Genomic DNA, 19638 nt, shown 5'->3' with positions numbered 1-19638 from the left:
TTAGGAGATTATAAAAATTCTGTTGTCATTCCCTTCTTTCCATCAATTAGCTATAAAGTTGCACATATTTTGCAGAAATTTAACTTTCGGGTTGTTTACTCTCCCATCAATAAAATTCCAACTTCTATACTCAAGGACCCCATTCCGGATATGAATTCCTGGGGTATTTATAGGATTCCTTGCCAGTGCGGTTTAATTTACATTGGCCAAACTAAGAGAGCCTTAAAATTTCGCGTCAAAGAACATGAGGCATATGTTAGAAAAAAGGAAACACAGAAGTCTTCTGTTGCTCAACATTGTTGGTCCGAAAATCACACTTTCAATTTTTCTGCTGCCAAAATTATTCAAAAAACATCTTCCATTGGAGAACTGGATTTTCTAGAGGCATTTCACATTCATAAAAATCTTTCTGTTCTAGTTAACGATCCTAATTCCAATCCAAATTTGCCTTCGGCTTTTAGAGAAATTATGTTTTAGTTCTGGTTTCGCCAACAGATGGCGCCACTTGCTTATTCTTGTCCAGGCTTTCTTACCTTATCTAAACATTATTTCCTATCTTGTTCATTTGCGGTTTTGCAGCTGAAGATGATGGTTCGGTAAAACCATCGAAACTAGTCCTGTGAAAAAAAAAAAAAAAAAAAAAAAAATTTGTAAATTAACGCTGATTTTTGTTGTTTGACTTCTGAATTAGTATTTATTCGGCGTGTTATTGTGTCTTAATTAATGCACGGTAACTTTGCTTGGAGAATACGGTATTCATTGGGAATTCTAAAGAGTTTGTACTCCAGTTCATAACCGTGATTTAAAACGTCCTAAACTAGTCCAATTCGATTATTAATTTCATTGCCATCTGTATAACACAAAAAGGGTAAATTATTTTCAACGGAATTAACGTAACTTGTAGTTTGAATTAGCAAACGATCATTGCATTTAGGTGTCGTGTAAATTTTTCAAATTTGAAATTTGGAACAAGAACTTCAAAATAAAACACGAATTTCGTTACTGGAAGATAAGTAACTTGAAAGAACGTGTAGGAAATTTACGCGGGAAATGGAATGCCAGCTAGGTTATTGTTATTTTTGACGGAGTAAAGGGTTTTGAAAGATTTAATAAAACAAGATGATTTTTTGTCAATGGCAAAATTCTCAAGTGATTGATTTCCTGTGTAGAAAATCTTTTAATGGATAAACACGTACGTACTTTTTTTTTTTTTTTTTTTTTTTACATCCTTGTAATACGTAAAGGAAGTATTGTAATCGCAAAAAATTTCGGGTACTATATTTTAACGAAAATACCCATTTTGACCTCAATCGAATCCATTTGCACGATGTTTTTGCGTCACTTTTATACAGAATAAAGAACTCTATTTTTTTAAGCGGATTCTGAAATGCATTTAAAATTGATTCAGAAGAGATTTGTTTCGTAAAGTCTATACGTATGTACATTCTTACGTACTTTCTTACGTATATCTCGCATAACTCAAAAACGAATAACTGTGGAACGTTGAAATTTTGCATATAGAACTGTTATAACATCTAGTTGTGCATATCCCCTTTTCAGTTCCAATCGGTTGCACCAAATGTTATCCCCTGTGTTATCCGTCTCAGTGAGTTCAGTTTTTATTTTTATATGTTGGTAAATTGTGCATTTTTTTGTTTCTTGTTATAAACTGATTGAATTATTTTATTCTTATGTCCGAGATTCAGAAGAGAAGTTTTTCGTGACGTCTGCACATATGTGAATATGCATCTCATATAACTCAAAAACGAGTAGCCTCAGAGGGTTGGAATTTTGTTTATGTGACTGCGATAACATGCAGCTGTGAATATCCCTCTTTGGTTCTTTTTGGTCCCACCAAAAATATATATATGTAATAAACACACACATTGTGCTACCGACTTGGAGAACTCAGTTTTTTAGCCTATATATGTTAGTAAATTGTGCAATTGTTTTGCTTTTAAAAGTGACTGAATTATGCTGATTATATTGTTCATATGTTCCGGTAAAGCTTTTTATGTCTTTAGTTAATCTGTATGCATTAGTTGTAGAATTATTAACAGTTTAAAAGAGTTAACCAGTTAACTGTGGTTCCTTCGTTTAAGAGCGCGCACCGTTTTGTGTAGGCAGAATCGAGCCATGACGAGTATATTCGTCAATCACAGAGTAAAATACACTGGTAAAATATTGCATTCCTGCCTTAACCCGTCACTTTAGACCCTACATTCCTATAAAAATGCATGTTTTAGTACGCTCCACCACCCATCCAAGTTTGTCCCACGATCTATGAAACACCCTGTATGTATGTAAAATATAAAAAACACTATGGCTTTGCTGTATGCAAACAAGCAACATCTTTCCGTAATTTCAGGATTTCTCCCCCCCCCCAGACCAGTACTTTCGAGAACATTCGAGCATATTACGTAACCGCTCCTATAAATAGAGAACTCTTGCCATTTTGCGTCAGAGAGAGACCGCTTTTTCCTTCTGCTGTAGAGACCTATGCTGCTGCACTTCTCATCTGCCTCCCTTTGTTCGAATAATATGACGTAGTAAACGTAAAAATAATCTTATCTTAGAATAATGATTTACCATTTGAATTGAATAAAGAGGTGGAATCAAAACACCTAACTTCTTCTGTGTCATCATTTCATACCAAGCTTCATTCATGTGCCCGACTGCCAAAATATTATATGTATATGTTACGGTGAAACGCCGAAATCTGGAGAATGTCGACTTTCACCGGTGAATGTCAATATTCACAGAGTCTCTTGGTGTACATCCGAAATATTTTCCAAATGCTCTTATTTCTGACTTACACCGGTCAATGTCGACATTCACCATGTACTAATGGTGAATTGAACATATAACAATATTATATTTTCTTCTCCGTAATTCAGTTGCAAAGAAACGCATTTGAAACTTAAAATAAGAACTTTAGAATATAAGAATTTAAAATACACAGTACATTCAAAATGAGAAAGGAAAATAATAGAAGTTAAAAGCTTACTAAATTATGTGATTCAAATATTATTTATTGCAGCAACTTATACTATTATGACACTTTGAATTGCACAAGAGGCCCTTGCTTTTACAACTGCATTTATTTGTGGAACACTTCCTTTTGCAACGACAGTGTGTACGTACACTCCTCTCCTTTTGACGTACACCAGACCATACTATCTGTGATTGTCGACTTACACCGGTGAGGGTCCGAATGTACAAGAATGTAATGCAACATTCGATCTTTCACCGGCGTATTTGGTGAATGTTGACATTCTCCGGTGAAAGTCGACATTCTCCAAGTTCGGTCTTTCACGGTAACATATGTACTTTTAGTGCGGTCGAAATGCAGAATAAAAAGGGTGGTGCACAACTAGATGTTATAGTAGCATCATATAGAACATTTGAATGTTCTGTGTCTAATTATGTTTGAGTTATGCGAGATGCGTATGCCTGTGAGTGTATGAACAGACGTTCGTATAAATACATTTAAGTATGATGTGTATGCAGATACGTGTCTGTACAGGTGTACATAAATGTAGGTATAAAAACGGATTTTTTCGTGACTTCTGTATATATACGAATGTATACAGAGACTACACGAAAAAAATCTCTTTTACGATACGTTTTGGGGAAAAAAGTTCTTTATTCTGAGCGTTCGTAAGACGTAACAGAAAAAATAGTTCAAATGGATTCAGAAGCTGTCGAAATGGATATTTCCGTTGAAATATGACACCCGAAATTATTCGCGATTACAATACTTTATTTCATACAGGGAAGTAAAGGGGGGGGAAGACTAAATTACATTTCTGCAGTTGGTAATTGAATGTTTTGGAATGGCAACTTTGGTGCTGAAACGAGAGGGAAAGCTTTAGCTAGGGTTATCGGTAATAAATCTCATAATATGCCGGTCTTGGGAGAAAAACTGATAGACGATTGCTATGTCTAATTTTAAAACTCTGGAATTTTCAGCTATAGTGTGCTTCCGCAGTTAATCTGAATATTATTTTTTGTCTTTTGGAGACCTAGGGCAGGCTTTGAGTATCAACGCTGGCATAGTATGTTCTGATTACAATATAATCTTACAAAATGCTGAAGAAAACCATGTGTATGAATCAATAATATCGAGCAACTAGAGCGATGAATTAGATCAAGAAAATTAGGAATTCATTAATATTTTTATTGAATGCTACGAACATTAAAGTTCATTATCATGTATCATGGTGTACATACCTTTATTATTGTTTTTTTATTGAAAAAATGTAATGTTACGTATTTTGTACTTAGGTAGGTAATTTTAGTAGAATTATAAGTAAAATTGTTGTTCTTTTGTAAGGCGAAACAAAATTTTTTAAGAAAAAGCTATGCCTGAAAAGTAGGAATACAAAGGCAAGTACATTTAACGTTGAAAAAATGCGTATCTCGGAAATTTGGGGAGATGGCGCCAAGCTGATAATGGTTTTGGGCAAGAAATCGCAAAAAAATCGTCACATTTGATGACCATTTGGCGACATTTTAGTTTGATTCCTATATCACCGTAGTATGTACTTAAATTGAATAAATGTAATTGATCACTATGTTAGCTGCAACCGTAATTCTACCCTCGTATTGCTTTCCAGTAATTTCAAGAAGCAGAAAGTACTAGAAATATCTCGGCGGTTGGTCGAAAACTATTTAAGGCCGAAGAGAAAGCATCTGCTGTCAGTATCTTAGTTCTTGCGAGTGTTAGTTCCACGTGAGCTGAGATATATCCGAGTTAGCTCTCTCTTTCGATGCGCTTTTCATTTCATTTCGTTTTGTTTAACGTTTTTAGTATTTTGAAACGTAACTACTGATTGTATGGTGTGATACAGTAAACACTTCTACGAGTATTCCTGCAGAAAATTCCAAAGTGTTTATTTTGATAAAATAAATTTTTATTAACCTTATCACCGGAGTTGTGTGCATACAATCTATTACGAAACAAATGCAAGCAGTAGCATGTTGTTTGTTTAAAAATTTTGTTCAAATTGTTTTAAACATATTTGTAAAACTCTGAAAAATCAAATCTGTCTCACAAAATCCTGATTTTTTTTTTTTTTTGTGTCACTAACCCTCTACACTGATACACTCTAACCTTTGCTAAAATTAGCGTGTTTGTTACACAACGTTTTTTCGGTTAGTTAAAAAAATTGCAAAGAAGTGTGATAAGTATACGCAAGAAAACAGACATTCACTGGTAGGAAATTAACTGCAATTCTTTCTTTGTATAATTATAAGATATTTTTTATGCCTTGTTGGCATGTCTTCGTATTGTAATGGTCAGCACACTCGGCACGTATTCGAGATGTTCGAGTCTCGGCGGCATTCCTAATTTTTCACGTCTTCAGCATCGAAACAACCTAATGCCTCTACATAATTACATTAAACATTTTTTACACATATCTCCCTTTTCACTAGCCCAAAAGGCCGTTATTAGCCCAGAAGGCTTATTAGGCTCGAAACGGCATTTTGCGCCAAATCGTTTAAATGCGATGACTTTTTAACTCTCTCGCATCGAAGTCGCCCGTAACGCCCGTTCATTCAGGCAACGGCAAACCGCCCCAACGCCTCGTTTATTTTATGCCTAGTTCTTTTCCCTCCACGTTAGTGTATGGCTCACTGGTTTCGCGAGTTGTCAAAAGTCATGTCAATCATTCTTTTGAAGCAAATAAAGGAGAAATACGGAAAGCTATTGACGTTCGCAGGTGCAATCCGGCCCTAAGGTGAAACTGCATACAATGGATGAAACCGCAGGGGGAAAGGAAAACTATTCCAAGACAAATTCGTAAACACGGGCGTTTTCGATGTTTGTTGAAAACAGATTTGTTCGTTTCTCGACGCGAAAGAGTTAAAATAATTTAATTTTTTTAAATAATTTAAATGCGATAAACTTCTTTAATTGTTGCTACCAAATGTTATCTCCTAGTATTATCTAGAGTCGTCACTTTTTGAATAACATAATCCTCCACCCTAACATGAGCACCTGGAACCTGGAGTTTGTTTTATTACTAGTTTCACATTTTGTAAAAAGTTAAAGAATTTTTTATTAAAGTTCGCAGCAATTTCAAAGCTAGGAGTGGCATCACTGTAGCGAGTAAGACATGTTTGTCGCCACCGCGCGGGACTGTCTATCGGAAATTCTAAAAATATTCTGTTTTTGAAGACTTAGCTGAAAGTGGCAGTAGCCCAAATGCTCTCAAAACGTGTATGTGTGTATATATGAGGGGAAAAAAAACCCCACGTATTTGGGTATTATTATTTGTTTGCTTTTTTTATATAGCATCTAGTTCTGTTAGTGTTAAATTTATATTGCACTTTAATTTATTGATTTATACTTAATACAATGCGTCATTGTTATGAATCTTATACACATAGAAAATTACATGTATTATAACTGGCTCAACAGATGATTAAACATGCTGCTAATTCTATCTCATTAAAAAGCATTGCGTTTAAGGGTTGCTAGCCTCATCCAGTTACAGAAAATAAAGAATGAATTATATTCTGTAACTTCAGTTTTGAATTTAGAAGTTACAGCTAGTTTAATAATTACACGTTTACTAAAAAAAAAAAAATCGGGGGAAAAACAATGGAAGCATGCACAATTAAAACATTTTAAAAGTTCATAACAAATAAACTATGCAAGCGATATCTAATTTTATTGCATTTAAGCAGAAGAAATTTCATCAAGTTTTTATCATGCAGTTAACAACATTCAATCTTATCTGATACAAAGAACATTAGATAAGGTTCTAAGATATTTCTAAGCATACCTACAAAAAATTAGTTTCTTATTCAAAATTTCCTGAGATATATGTTAATTTACATTTTGGAATTTGGAGTTATTTATTATAAGCGATAATAACGAAAATGTGGTTTACACACTTTGTTTTATTTGAAAGTAAAAACGCGGACTTTTTTTTTGTTCGTGGACAATGAAGAAAAAGGAAAGAAAAATAGGTTGCTATTTTCCTTTTTCTTGATTATTATAAATTAAGTTCTCCAAGTAAATTATTAATGGCGCGAACTTTAAAAAATTCGCCAAGATAAATTTTTAAATTTCTCCATAAATTTCGCACCAAAATTTACAAAATTTAATATCTAGGCAAAATTGTAGTCGTAGAATCGAAATATGGAAAAAAATCGGCATGTTATTTCAGAAAGTCCAATTTTGTGCTATTAGAAGGATTTATTTCGAGAAGCTTGGTAGATTGTTAATTTCGCGGTTAAATGGAAAAAAGGTGATTATCAATTCCAAGAATGCAGTTGTCTGTTTTATTAACACAGAGATCGTTATCTAACGACTATTCACGAGACTATTCCAATAATACGTTTCCGCGAAAACACAGATCATTTGAAAAAGTATTTCAATGAAAATATGTCACAAATGTGGATAAGATGCAAGTGACGAAGTGATGTTGTGTTTGGTGGTCGTCTTCGGAGTTAATAGCATGTGACATTTTTCTTGGGAAAGTTAGTGGAAAAGAATCTTTGTCTGCGTTCCTTTCTAATATCCATAATCTTCGTAATTGCATCAGCGGTACTATTGTTCTAGTGTACAGTTATATGCTGACACAGGTGTAGTACAGTACAAAACGAATTATCGCACAGATTTTTACCGTGTCAGCAACAGTAGATAGACTGTTTCTTTGAAAAGTATAAAAACATAGTGAGTTTGCTCTTTTTAGGGTGATAAAATTTGGTATTGGTTGCATAGTTTATTTGTTATGAAGTTTAAAATTAGTTCTTAAAATTATAACGAATTTTGTATTATGTTCACTACAGTCCATAGCTAGCTCACTATTATCGAAAAAAAAATCACTTCAAATCTCTAAACAGTTTGAAAAAAATAAGTTTTCTGATAAGCAGTTGAATATCTAAAATACAACATATCACTGATCACTTTAATCAACTTCCTGTTTATCTTTTCGGCGCACTGCACAGGTTAAATAATAATTATACAGTTTATTTGTTATGAATAATATTTATTTATTACTGAAAAAAAAAAAACCTTCAGATCTCTAAACAGATTGAAAAATAAGTTTTGTGATAAGGAGTTGAATATCTAAGATACGATATATCACTGATAGCTTTAATCAACTTCCTGTTTATCTTTTCGGCGCATTGCACAGCTTCAGTAATAGTTGTACCGTTTATTTGTTATGAATAATATTTATTATGAAGTTAAAAAAAATCCTTTAGATCTCTAAGCAGATTGAAAAAAAAGTAAGTTTTGTGATAAGCAGTTGAATGTCTAAGATACAATATCGCTTTAATCAACTTCCTGTTTATCTTATCGGCGCACTGCACAGCTTCAGTAATAGTTGTACAGTTTATTTGTTATGAATAATATTTAATATGAAGTTAAAAATGAGTTCTCAAAATTATAACGAATTTTGCGTTATGATCACTACAATCCATGGTTAGCTCACTATTAATGAAAAAAAAAAAAAAAAAAAAAAAACTTCGGATCTCTAAACAGATTGAAAAAATCTAAACAGATTGAAAAAAAAAATCAAAGTTTTGGTGATAAAAGTTTGGTGTCAAAGTTTGGTGTTGAGTGGCTAAGATATATCACTGATCGCTTTAATCAACTTCATGTTTAACCTTTTGGTTCCCTGTACACCTTGAAGAATAGTTATACAGTAAAATGCCACTTACATGATTTGTTGAAAACTAACACAGTTTTACTACATACATATAGGAGACTAGAATGTAAAATCGTAAATTTCATCTTTGACACCAGGCAAATGCAGCTATCAAAATAAGCTCTCTAACTTTCATTAATATTAATACCCACTAGTTTTGTGAAGATGCCTTTTAGCCGTTTCTTTAACTAATAAAAGTCACATAGATATCTTACGGATAAATTATGCTATGTATATATGTTACTTTCCATAGTATTGACAGAGAGTTAAATTTGGCGTTTGACAGTACCAGATAAAGAACCAGAGTTATTTGTGCCATGAAATTTGGCTTACGAAAGAACTGCTTTCAGTTACTGCCTTGGCGCAAGATTTGAAATTTTCTTCTTGCATTTGGTGAGCATTTACTTATATGGACGTCAATTAAAATAGCCATTTGATTTCTTCTTTGTTCTTTCGCTCTTGTAAAGTAACAGTTTAAGTAAACTGCAAGCCGCGCCTGTGCAAAGGTACGATGACCAAGAACGACAAGGAAGATACAACCGTCACGACAAAGAATATCCAGAACAGGATGCGATCAATTACTAGCGCCATCTGCCTCCATTCGTTGACCACCCTCACACGGTAATCTTCTTGTTCCTGTCGATATAAAAGGTATTTGAGTGTCCTCAGAATTTCTTCTTGCACTTGTGTTCCGCCCGGTCCTCCACAACCTCCTCCTGGGGATGAACCATTGACTTGGGATTTGTTTGTTGGCATACGGCGCTTGTTGGTAGATAGATCGCCAACGTTGTGTCCACTGGCAGACATCCCAGATTCGTTGCACGAGAGATCCGAATTCATCTCTTTTAGCTCTTCGTGAAGGCTGTCGATGGTCAGACGAAAAGATTCGGCCTATTAATAAAAAGGAAAGTTAAATAGTTATATGCATATTAAGTAAGCCCTTGATTGGAAATCTTTCTAAACAATCATGTAAGTATGTTTTATACAAAAATATTGCTAAGCAAGTTCGATGCTTCTTACCAATCATTCTAACATTTGATCTGTCTAGGCCCATTTTTGAGAAGATTTTACTTACTTGAAAGTGTACCCACAGAGCGAATCCAGCTACTTGGAAATTTATGCCGAAATTCAACTTGCGTTTTTGATGTCTCGAAAGAGCGACTTAGGATATGTATTAGATTTAAATATAGCATTGCTCTAATACAGGTATTTTAACAAAAATCGGACTTTTTCTGAAATGATACATCAGTTTCTTTCCATATTTTGATTTTAGGATTCAAATTATATCAAACTGCGAAGTTTTGTAAAAATCGCAAGAGTAGTTTTCGAAAAATTAGTTCTCTAAATTTTAGATCCTCGGTGTTAACTGAATTTGATATATATTTATTAATCTCTTTTTTGTTACTTAATTCCTTCTTCAGAATTCGAAGGTTAGGCTTAATCCAAATATAATTGGTAAATTTTTTTGATTTATTTCTAAAATTTGTATTTTTTGAATGTTTCAAAAAAATTTCGAAATTTTTATTAGAACCTATAAAACTTTTGTGGTTCTAAAGTAGATGTAATTCTAAGCACACTTAAAAAAAAAAAATCGTGTTTTTATTCAAAATTTCCTGAGATACACGTGAATTTACATTTTGGCGCGTTTTGAAGTTTGGCATATTTGTTATGAGCGATAATAACGCCAAATGCGCTTTTACGTACTTTGTTACAATTATTTGAAAGTAATGAACGTGAACTTTTTTTTTCGCTCGTGTACAATGAAAAAAAGGAAAGGAAAATAGGTTGCTATAAATGAAGAAGTACGCCAAGTGAATTAGCGCAAACTGAAAAAAGTTAGGCAAGATAAATTTTTCGGTGAGTTTCTCAGCAAAGTTTACAAAATTTGAAATTTGGGCATATATTGAGTCGTAGAATCGAAATGTAAAAAAAAAAAAAAAAAAAATGGTATGTTATATCAGAAAAAGTTCAATATAAGCCAAAATACCTATGTTAGAACAATACTATGTATGAATCTAATATATATCCTGATTCGCGCTTTCGAGACATGAAAAACGCAATTTGAATTTCTTCAATCGGGCCAGCAGAAAGGAAGGTATAGAATTGTCCCCCCCTTTTTTTTGCGCAGTGTACATTTAAATCTTAGTTCAAGCATTGAGCATTCAGAATTGTACAAACATATAGTATAAGTTTTTTTTAATTAATTAGGGCTTAACAAATTGTTCACTTTTATGATTCTTCCATCATAATCAAATAATACCGAAAGGAAATATTCCGTCTCATTTTCCTGAGGTCTCTAGCCCCATCCGTAACGTGTATAGGAGCCCGTTTCCCTCATAAATACCTCCACAAAGGCATTTCTCTCCTTTGGCAGATAGCTCTCGAGTGCTTTGCCATAATTGGATAAACCAACATGAGGTCTCTGGACAGTTTCAATTCTTTAGATGTGCAATAGTTTCTCAAAACTACAATTAACGAATCTACGACAGTAGTGTTTACGAAATTCTACCTTCTGAGAAACAAATTTGTAAACTAATTTTATTGTCTCTGATGAAAGTTGCCGCCACTTGTGCTTTAATTAAGACTTCACCCTTTTATTACTTAAAGCAATGATCAACCTGACATTTTGATAATTGAAAGTCGAGACAATATTACCTAAGCCAGATGATCTAGAGGTAGTGTTTGTTTGGATTTAAAGTGGGAACACACTCTCATATGAGTTACACGAGCCCGCGGGCCGAGTCCAAAAGGCCCAGTCTCTGTTTTTTGAAGAAAAATTGTAAATCTTCATAAAAAGTGCCAATAACAAATTTTTATTAATAATAAATTAATAATAAATTCTATGCCAATAATAAATTTTGTGATCAAACTTCAGAAATATGCACTTTAAAATGATTCATGCACTTTCTCCAAATGATTTTATGAAATAAAATTTCTTAAAGGAATCGAAAATCGTATTATGTATTCGCATAGGAAAACAAAATAGTATACCTTCACTCTGCATCGATTCTTTATTAGCGTTACAGACACAGAACACCAACTGATAGACTCCCTGTCCTAGGTCATATGGTAAGAAGCGACCCATATCACGGTCAATCGTCTCTACCGCTAATGGCCGCTTGAGGGGACACTACCCCCCGATCGGTGCAGAGGGGCGAAAGCCCAATGCGAATAAGAGAGGGAGCTGACGACATCCACGGCACTAAGGCAAGGACGAAAGGGCCAGCTCCGTGTTTATGAGATTGATCAGAAGAGAAGGTCACCACTCCTCTCAACTGACTATACTAGAAAAGTAGAAATTATTACAAGAGACGAATGTCGCCCCTCAGCATCGACCGAGGGGAGACCAACCCCCTCGAACGACCGACGTATCTACGATATAACGTCTCCACAGCTTTGGGACGGATGTGATAGTACCATATGGTCCCTGCCGAGCCAGAGCCAACCACCGAATAAAGGATGGTTCTAATCTATGTGAAGGCTGATTATTTGCTCTGCAGGCCGAAGCTGTCTAGACACAAGTCTAGCCAGTGATCTGGAAGAACCCTGGGTCTCCTTCCATAAATGGTCGGTTCTGGTAATTCCACCCTGTCGGACCACAGAGTTAGTTGTCCAGCACCGTTTGCCTATGGCAGCCAGCCTATATCTAGCCTTTATCAGCATAGTTACCAGCGGACGCCATGAGCTGAACTGAGGAATTCTAATATTCTTTTTTTTCTGTCTCTCTGAGTGGAACGTAGCCATATGTTCTATGGTAATTACAGCTCATCTGAATGAGTACTATCACCTCTCTTAGTTTGTAAAAACAATTTAGAATCACCCTGTATAAGAAACTAAAGGAGAGAAGAAAATTAGAAAAGCAAAAAACAGTAAGTACATACTCTGAATGTAGGTGGCAAATCATAAGCATTTCCGTTTCTCTTGACCTTCTTAGAAGGGGAACGGAAGCAGGAACAAGAACCGAATCTTTGGAGGATGAGTTCCCTGAGGTAGGGGGGCACCTCCTTTCTGCTGGGACCACGATAATGGAAGTTGAGGACCACAACCGTGACTACGACAGAAATGGACGTGATGGCCATCACAACCGTCAGGTAGATGCCTAAGAAAGTAATACTTGATTAATTAACAGGTAAGACATATATGCCAAATCAAAGTGTAATGATTTATGAACAATATTAAGCGATGAAAGTATTTTCCCACATATAAATCAAATCTAACGAAAGGAAGATTTTGGTTCTGCAGAATATTATTATTTAAGTGCAAATGCAACATTGAAATACGTGAATGTCAGCATAGATGATGAGCATTATCCGAGCCTTCGATTAAAATAATTTTCATATGTTTCTTATTTTTACTACCTTGAAAAATTCTGCATACCATATTTCAAAGAAAATATACATTTTGATCACTCTCCATTCTATTTGAACAGTGTTTTTGCATGACGTATGTACGTAAGGATTTAAAATGAATTCAGAAGAGATTTTTTCGTCACATCTGTGAGTAAATACCTCGCATAACTCCAAACCGAGTAGCCTCAGAACGTTGAAATTTTGTATATAGGATTAGTATAACATGTAGTTGTGCGCCTGCCTTTGGGATTGCAATCGGCCGCAACTGCATTGTGTATATCTTACGGTGAAACACCGAAATCTGGAGAATGTCAACATTCACATAGTCTCTTGGTGTATGTCCGAAATATTTTCCAAATACTCTTATTTCTGACTTACACCGGTCAATGTCGACATTCACCATGTACTAATGGTGAATGTTGAACATATAACAATATTATATTTTCTTTTCCGTAATTCAGTCGCGAATAAAAGCACTTGAAATAAGAACTTAAGAACATGAGAACCTAAAACACACAATACATTCAAAATGAGAAAGGAAAATAATAGCAGTTAAAAACTTGCCTAATTATACAGTACGTTCTAAATGAGAAAATAAAATAACTGTAATAAAAAACTTATTAAATTATGTCATTCAAATCCTATATATTGCGACAACTTAAACTATTATGGCACTTTATGACCTCTCTTTTCGACTTTCACCACAGCATATCTGTGATTGTCGACATACACCGGTGAGGGTCCGAATATACAAGAATGTAGGGAAATGTTCGGTCTTTCACCGACGCATTTGGTGAATGTTGAGATTCTCCGGTGAAAGTCTACATTCTCCAATTTCGGTCTTTCACGGTAACATATAGATTATTAGTGAAGCAAAAATGCATTTTAAGGAGTAAAATCTCCAGTTAAAACGCAAAGAAATTTTGCCAACAAAAAAGAAAGTGTAGCTTCAGAGAGGAGCTTAAAGCTTATGTGTGTGTGTGTGTGTGTGTGTGTGTGTGTGTGTGTGTGTGTGTGTGTGTGTGAGAGAGAGAAAGAGAGAAGAGGGAGAAAGAGAGAAGAGAGAGAGAGAAAGAGGGAGAGAGAGAGAGAGAGAGAGAAAGAGAGAGAGAGAAAGAGAGAGAAGGTTATAGGTTTTCAATTTACTTTTAATTACTTTATTTTGAATTTATATATATGTACCCACTCTGTTACTCGGCTCAATGAGTTCAGTTTCTTTATTCTTACATGTTTGTAAATTTTCTGCTTTAAAATGATTGAATTATGTTGTTTTAATTTTCCGGTTAAAGTTTTTATGCCTTTAGTTAACCTGCATGTTATAGTTGCAAAATTATCAACAATTGAACAGTTGTTTAAGTGCGGGCTAAGCGTAATTTTTTCATCATAGCAGCCATATATGTTTACATTTGAAACCTAGCAGAATAGTGGACATGTTGCCAATCAAGAGAGAGTAAGCTTCGCAACAACAAAGTAACTTTTTTTTATTATTGCGAATTAAATTATGCTTAACCGATTCTGGAATTACCATTTAAGTTATCACATTATCTCATATATTTTGATTCGGCATAGCATCCACAATAAATTGAGTTTCTAAGCTTATAGTGACTTTTCTCCGAGTGATATCAAAATTAAACTTTCAGTTTTGTGCACCGAAAAATCTGTCTTCTTGCCCGCTGGCCGAATTGCTTGTTTTTGCGTAGAAACTAATTCCAATTGTAAAAAAAACGTTTTTAACTGGATTTGGTGTTTTATGCTTTTCAGCACCTTTCAATTTTTAATTTAGATATTTTGAGTTTTTATGTAATTTTGCCTTGTCGCGAAGTGAGAAATGAATTTAATTGAATGAGAAATATATCTGCAATGAAATTCGAGGAAATAAGTTTAAATGAAAGGGAGGAAAAAATGCGTATAATTGAATATTCCGTACAAGTAAGTCGTGTATGAAATATCGGATTTTTTTTAATTACATTTAAATCCGATATTATGAAATATCGGATTTTTTTAAATTACATAAATTTAATTTTAAATTAAATTTTTAAATTTTTAAATGGAAAGAAAATACCTAGCAGTAGCGAACAGTGTTTATACTATTGAATAATAGTAATGATCCTTTTAGCTTATTTCAATATAATGAATATTGAATCTTGTAGGAAGAATAAAGCTAATACTTTTATTTACTATTAAAATACTTTTATTTGAATTTTAAAACAGAACCAAAAAAATTAATGCAGCAGCTCTAAACTATTAAAATTTTTAACTCTTAACTACTACAGTTCAAAACTCTTACAACTATTAAAATATTCAAAATCCTCAACTCTCTATAAAACAAAAATATATATAAAAATCTTTCGAATCCTCTTCTTGTTGCCACCTCGAAAAATGCAAGTTCTTGTTCTATTATTTATATTTCACGTTCTCTTTAAGTTACGATCTTCACAAGTCATGATCTTTACAAGTCACGATCTTTACAATAGTCATGCGATAATTTCGCAGTAAGAGAAACTGTGACTATCACCCAGGATTTCAGACTGCTTGGTCTTCTATAGAGGTGGTCTCTTTAGGGAGGTTATGTTTAATACCAATATCAATTTACAGTCTCCGAAATGTTGCTTTCTTTGAAAACGGTTGTACTAGGTGGTCGCTCCGAGAGTGCACTTTGCTGTTCTTTTCAATAAAATTGAACTCATTATAACTAAACACTAATTTATTTATACGATATAGAAATAAAATAAGTAGAACTGCATCTGACATTCGGGGGTGTACGAGAGAAAACTTTCCGCATTCACTGCGGGAAATTGCAGTCATCTGATGAAATAATGTTTTCCTAATTTGAAATGGTTACAGGTAATTGGGAGATATAATTGCAAACTGAAACCTAATACATACTATGCAATTCGAAATTTCTGCCTCACAACATAAACAGCACAGCAGTTCTACATTTTTTGAATTGTGAAAACCAATGTCCTTAACTACAATTCCTTGCGACGATGCTGCCACTGTCAATGGGTGCACATCCTCCTGTGAATATGCATTCAGATTATAAACGAATTAAGATGAGATAAAGGATGCATGGAATGTTACACTAAGGAACTAAAATTACAAGTCACAGGTATTCGACTTGTAAAGAAATGTATGAATTCGCTAATGAACAGAAGAATTACATTTGGATAGTTGACAAAGTTTATAGTCTTCGTGTGATTCTGATTTCAAATAAAAGCGGTGAATGCCTTTCGTAGGAAAATGAATCTTCGCCTCTCTTAAGCGGAATAATTTTAATAGTTTAGATGGAGACTAATTGTTGTTGCACTGAACTTTCATTTGATATGAATACCAAATAAATTAATCATTAAATTATTATATTCAATTAATAAAGTAACCTTTTTAAAGCAATTATATTTTAGACTTTTGTGTAAGAATTTACGTTATAGTGCACTGCACACAAAAAGGGGACAGTTCTGTATCTCACGTTCTACTGGGGCGATTGACGAAATTCAGCTTACGTTTTTCATGTCTCGAAAGCTCGACTTAGGATATGCATTACATTTATATATATCATGATGTTGTAGATTAGTTCGAGAATTAAATCTTTTACATGTTTGCATATTTTAAAATTATTTTGGCTTTTTTCCTTTTTTTTAGAATTTAAATTTGCTTTTTTACTTTTACTTTTATACGTATTTGTTAAGAATTTAAATTTGTTTAAATTTTTCTAATATAGGTATTTTGACACAAAATCGGAATTTTCTGAAATAACATACCATTTCTTTTCCATATTTCGATTCTACGACTCAAATGACGCCAAACTGTTAAGTTTTGTAAAAATCGCACGAGAAGATTCTGAAAACTTAGCTCTCCAAATTTTAGCTCCTTAGTGTTAATTAAATATTTGTTAATATTTCTCTTTTATCAAACTTATTTTATTCTTCCTTTCACATCTTGAAAGCTACGTTCATTCCAAATAAAATTCGGTTATTTTTTGATTTATTTTTTTGGGTTATTTTAAAATAATTTTTATTAATTTTTCGACAAAAAATTTGAATTATAACCTATAAAATTTTAAACATCCTCTTAATGCCTGAATTTACACATTGGCGCGTTTTGAAATTTGCCATATTTGTTATAAGCGATAATAACACCACATGTGGCTTACGCAATTTGTTAAAAATATTGAAAGTATAAGCGATGACTTTTTCCCGCTCTCCTGCAATGAAAAAAAATCTGATGTGTACACCACATGACTTCCTTGTATTGGAATATTAAATTGGAATATTAAATTATACGCATTTTTTCTTGCATTTCATTTAAACTTATTGGATTGAAATAAATCTACTTCGCCGACAGTGCATAAACCACAATTGAATAAATGCATTCCTTAAAATTCAATCTAGTATTTATTTACTATAGCGACACTCTGGCGCTAGGTTCACTTAACAGTATTAATAATTATATAACAGTTAACTTATATAACGGAAACTAAGTTAAATGTTATATAATCCAACAATTATATAACAGTCAACTTATATATTTTGTTCATATTATAACTCATAATGCACAAAATTTATATCATTTAAAGAATAGAATTAATCATTGCCACGTGTTCTATTACAAAAAAAAAAAAAAAAAAAAAAAACAGTTTTTCACAGACAATTCAGTATTTCTCATTCAACTAATTCAGTTCTCACTTCGCGAGAAGGCAAAAATACATAAAAAGTCAAAATATCTGTATTAAAAATTATGAAGTAAATCTTAAACACTTATTTCCTCGCAAAAACTCCAGAAAGGATTAAGCATGATTTAAATAATAAATGAAGGCGTTATCTTTGTTTTTGCGAAGCTACGTTTCTCTAGATTGGCAACAAATCCACTACTCTGCTGTTTCAAATGTAAACAAGCAATGACCGCCATCAGAAAAATTATTAGGCTTAGCGGAAATTGAACAACTTTAAAATTGTTGATAATTCTAAAAATATTGCATACAAAATTAGTAAAGGCATAAAAGTCTCAACCGGAAGATAAAAACATAATTAATAATTTTTAAGCAAAAAATGTACAATTTACAAATATATAAGAGTAAAGCAATTGAGATTACTGAGCCGGGAAACAGAGTGGATATATAAATACATTTATATACGTTTGGCGCGGCCGATTGCAACCAAAATACGAGGTGCACATCTACATGTTATAGTAGTTCTATATACAACATTTCAACGTTCTGAGGCTACTCGTTTTTGAGTTATGTGAGATACGTACGTATGTACAAACACCACGAAAAATTTTCTTCAGAATTCATTTTAAAGCAGGTTTCTAATTTTTTTAAAGGAAAATAAAGGAAAAGAGTATTTTATTGTGTCCTTACGTACAGATATCACGCAAAGACGTCGTTAAATTCCATTCGATACCGGTCAAAATGGATATTTCCGTTGAAACATGTAGGCGGAAACTTTCACTTAAAAAACACTGCGTTTACAGACCAGACCAGACCAGACCAGACCATCGACCCTGTAGAGCGGGAGATATAGAATTGTCCACCCCTTTTTTTCGTGTGTGCGCAAATTCTAGAAGACTTCAAATGAAAGTTATTTTTCAGATACTTACAAAGCAAATATCGTTTATAGAATACCATTCCTATACTGGTACAAAGGATTTTATTTCTTGAATTAATTGTGAAGAGCAACTTTTGCCAAAAAAAAAAAAAAAAAAAGACTTTTATTCTTCTAAGGAATTTTTTCAAGGAAGGCTGTTCTTGAACCTCAGTTATATTCTAACCATATTTTCGAATAGCAGGGCTTTTGAAGGACAGGTTGAATAGTTTCTATTTTGCAGATTTAGTAAAAGAAATAACACTAGCTTTTCAATGGTTTTGAAGCTCAGGCATTGGCATGTGCCTTCTATGACTGACTGTATAATGAACCTCAGTTTGGCAAATAAGTTTTCTAAAGAATACTTTAAAAAGCCATCATACCCAAAGTGTACGCTAATTTTTACGAATTTTTAAGTTACATTTGATAGAATTAAATAACAACTTATGCAGGTTACAATATTAGGCTTAACTATAATTAAAAGTTTTACTTTTATATTTAATTAATCAGGCTCATTTGTAAGCAGCAGGAAAAGAAATAATCAAGTTACTAATAATAATATCTTAATTGTAATATATCATTTTAAATGCATACCGATTTCGTATAAATCATCGAAAAATAATACTGCGTGCGTACGGGTTCGTAAAATGCACATATTTCCGATGATAAGTTGATAAAATTTATTTAATCAAAGCGAACGTTTCAGAGTTCTGGAACTTTTCACAAAATAGTCATACAGCTCTTAAAATTTATTTAATCAAACCGAACGTTTCAGAGTTCTAGAACTTTCCACAAAATAGTCATACAGCTGTTCACAGTACAACAGAATACAATAAGTAGTTACACTTTAAAATAACGTTAAACACAATGCAATGCAAAGCGCATCTAAAGAGCGAAGCTAACCCGGAGAAACTCAGTACTCCGAACTCACGTTGACCACGCTCAATTCTTCTGCTGCAATAGCAATACTTTCCTGCCTTCCTGAATTAATTCCACAATGGGCCTGCTAATAAAAATGTCTCGTAGTCGAGTTCATACTAA

General features: G+C 33.4%; 2 protein-coding genes across 4 annotated transcripts in view; one reads left to right on the top strand and one right to left on the bottom strand.

Annotated features, from left to right (window-relative positions):
- Positions 1 to 19638, top strand: part of LOC118183732 (uncharacterized) — a 174187-nt gene that overhangs the window by 82041 nt on the left and 72508 nt on the right. The gene's annotated exons all lie outside the window — the stretch shown is intronic.
- LOC118183731 (neuronal acetylcholine receptor subunit alpha-2-like) overlaps positions 723 to 19638 on the bottom strand; it is a 938599-nt gene continuing 919683 nt past the window's right edge. For all 3 annotated transcript variants that reach the window (XM_085812610.1, XM_085812611.1, XM_085812612.1), the window contains 2 exons: positions 12551 to 12768; positions 723 to 9560 (listed from right to left, as the gene is read on the bottom strand). In XM_085812610.1, the coding sequence (XP_085668736.1) occupies positions 9144 to 9560; positions 12551 to 12768 (635 nt within the window). In that variant the 3' untranslated portion in view covers positions 723 to 9143. The remainder of the gene's footprint in view (positions 9561 to 12550; positions 12769 to 19638) is intronic.

The sequence above is a fragment of the Stegodyphus dumicola genome, chromosome 3 (genome assembly GCF_044657685.1).
Source record: "Stegodyphus dumicola isolate Sdum_Otavi_A_Nest chromosome 3, ASM4465768v1".
In the NCBI taxonomy this organism is placed as follows: Eukaryota; Metazoa; Arthropoda; class Arachnida; order Araneae; family Eresidae; genus Stegodyphus; species Stegodyphus dumicola.
This window is presented reverse-complemented; position numbering and strand designations above follow the sequence as displayed.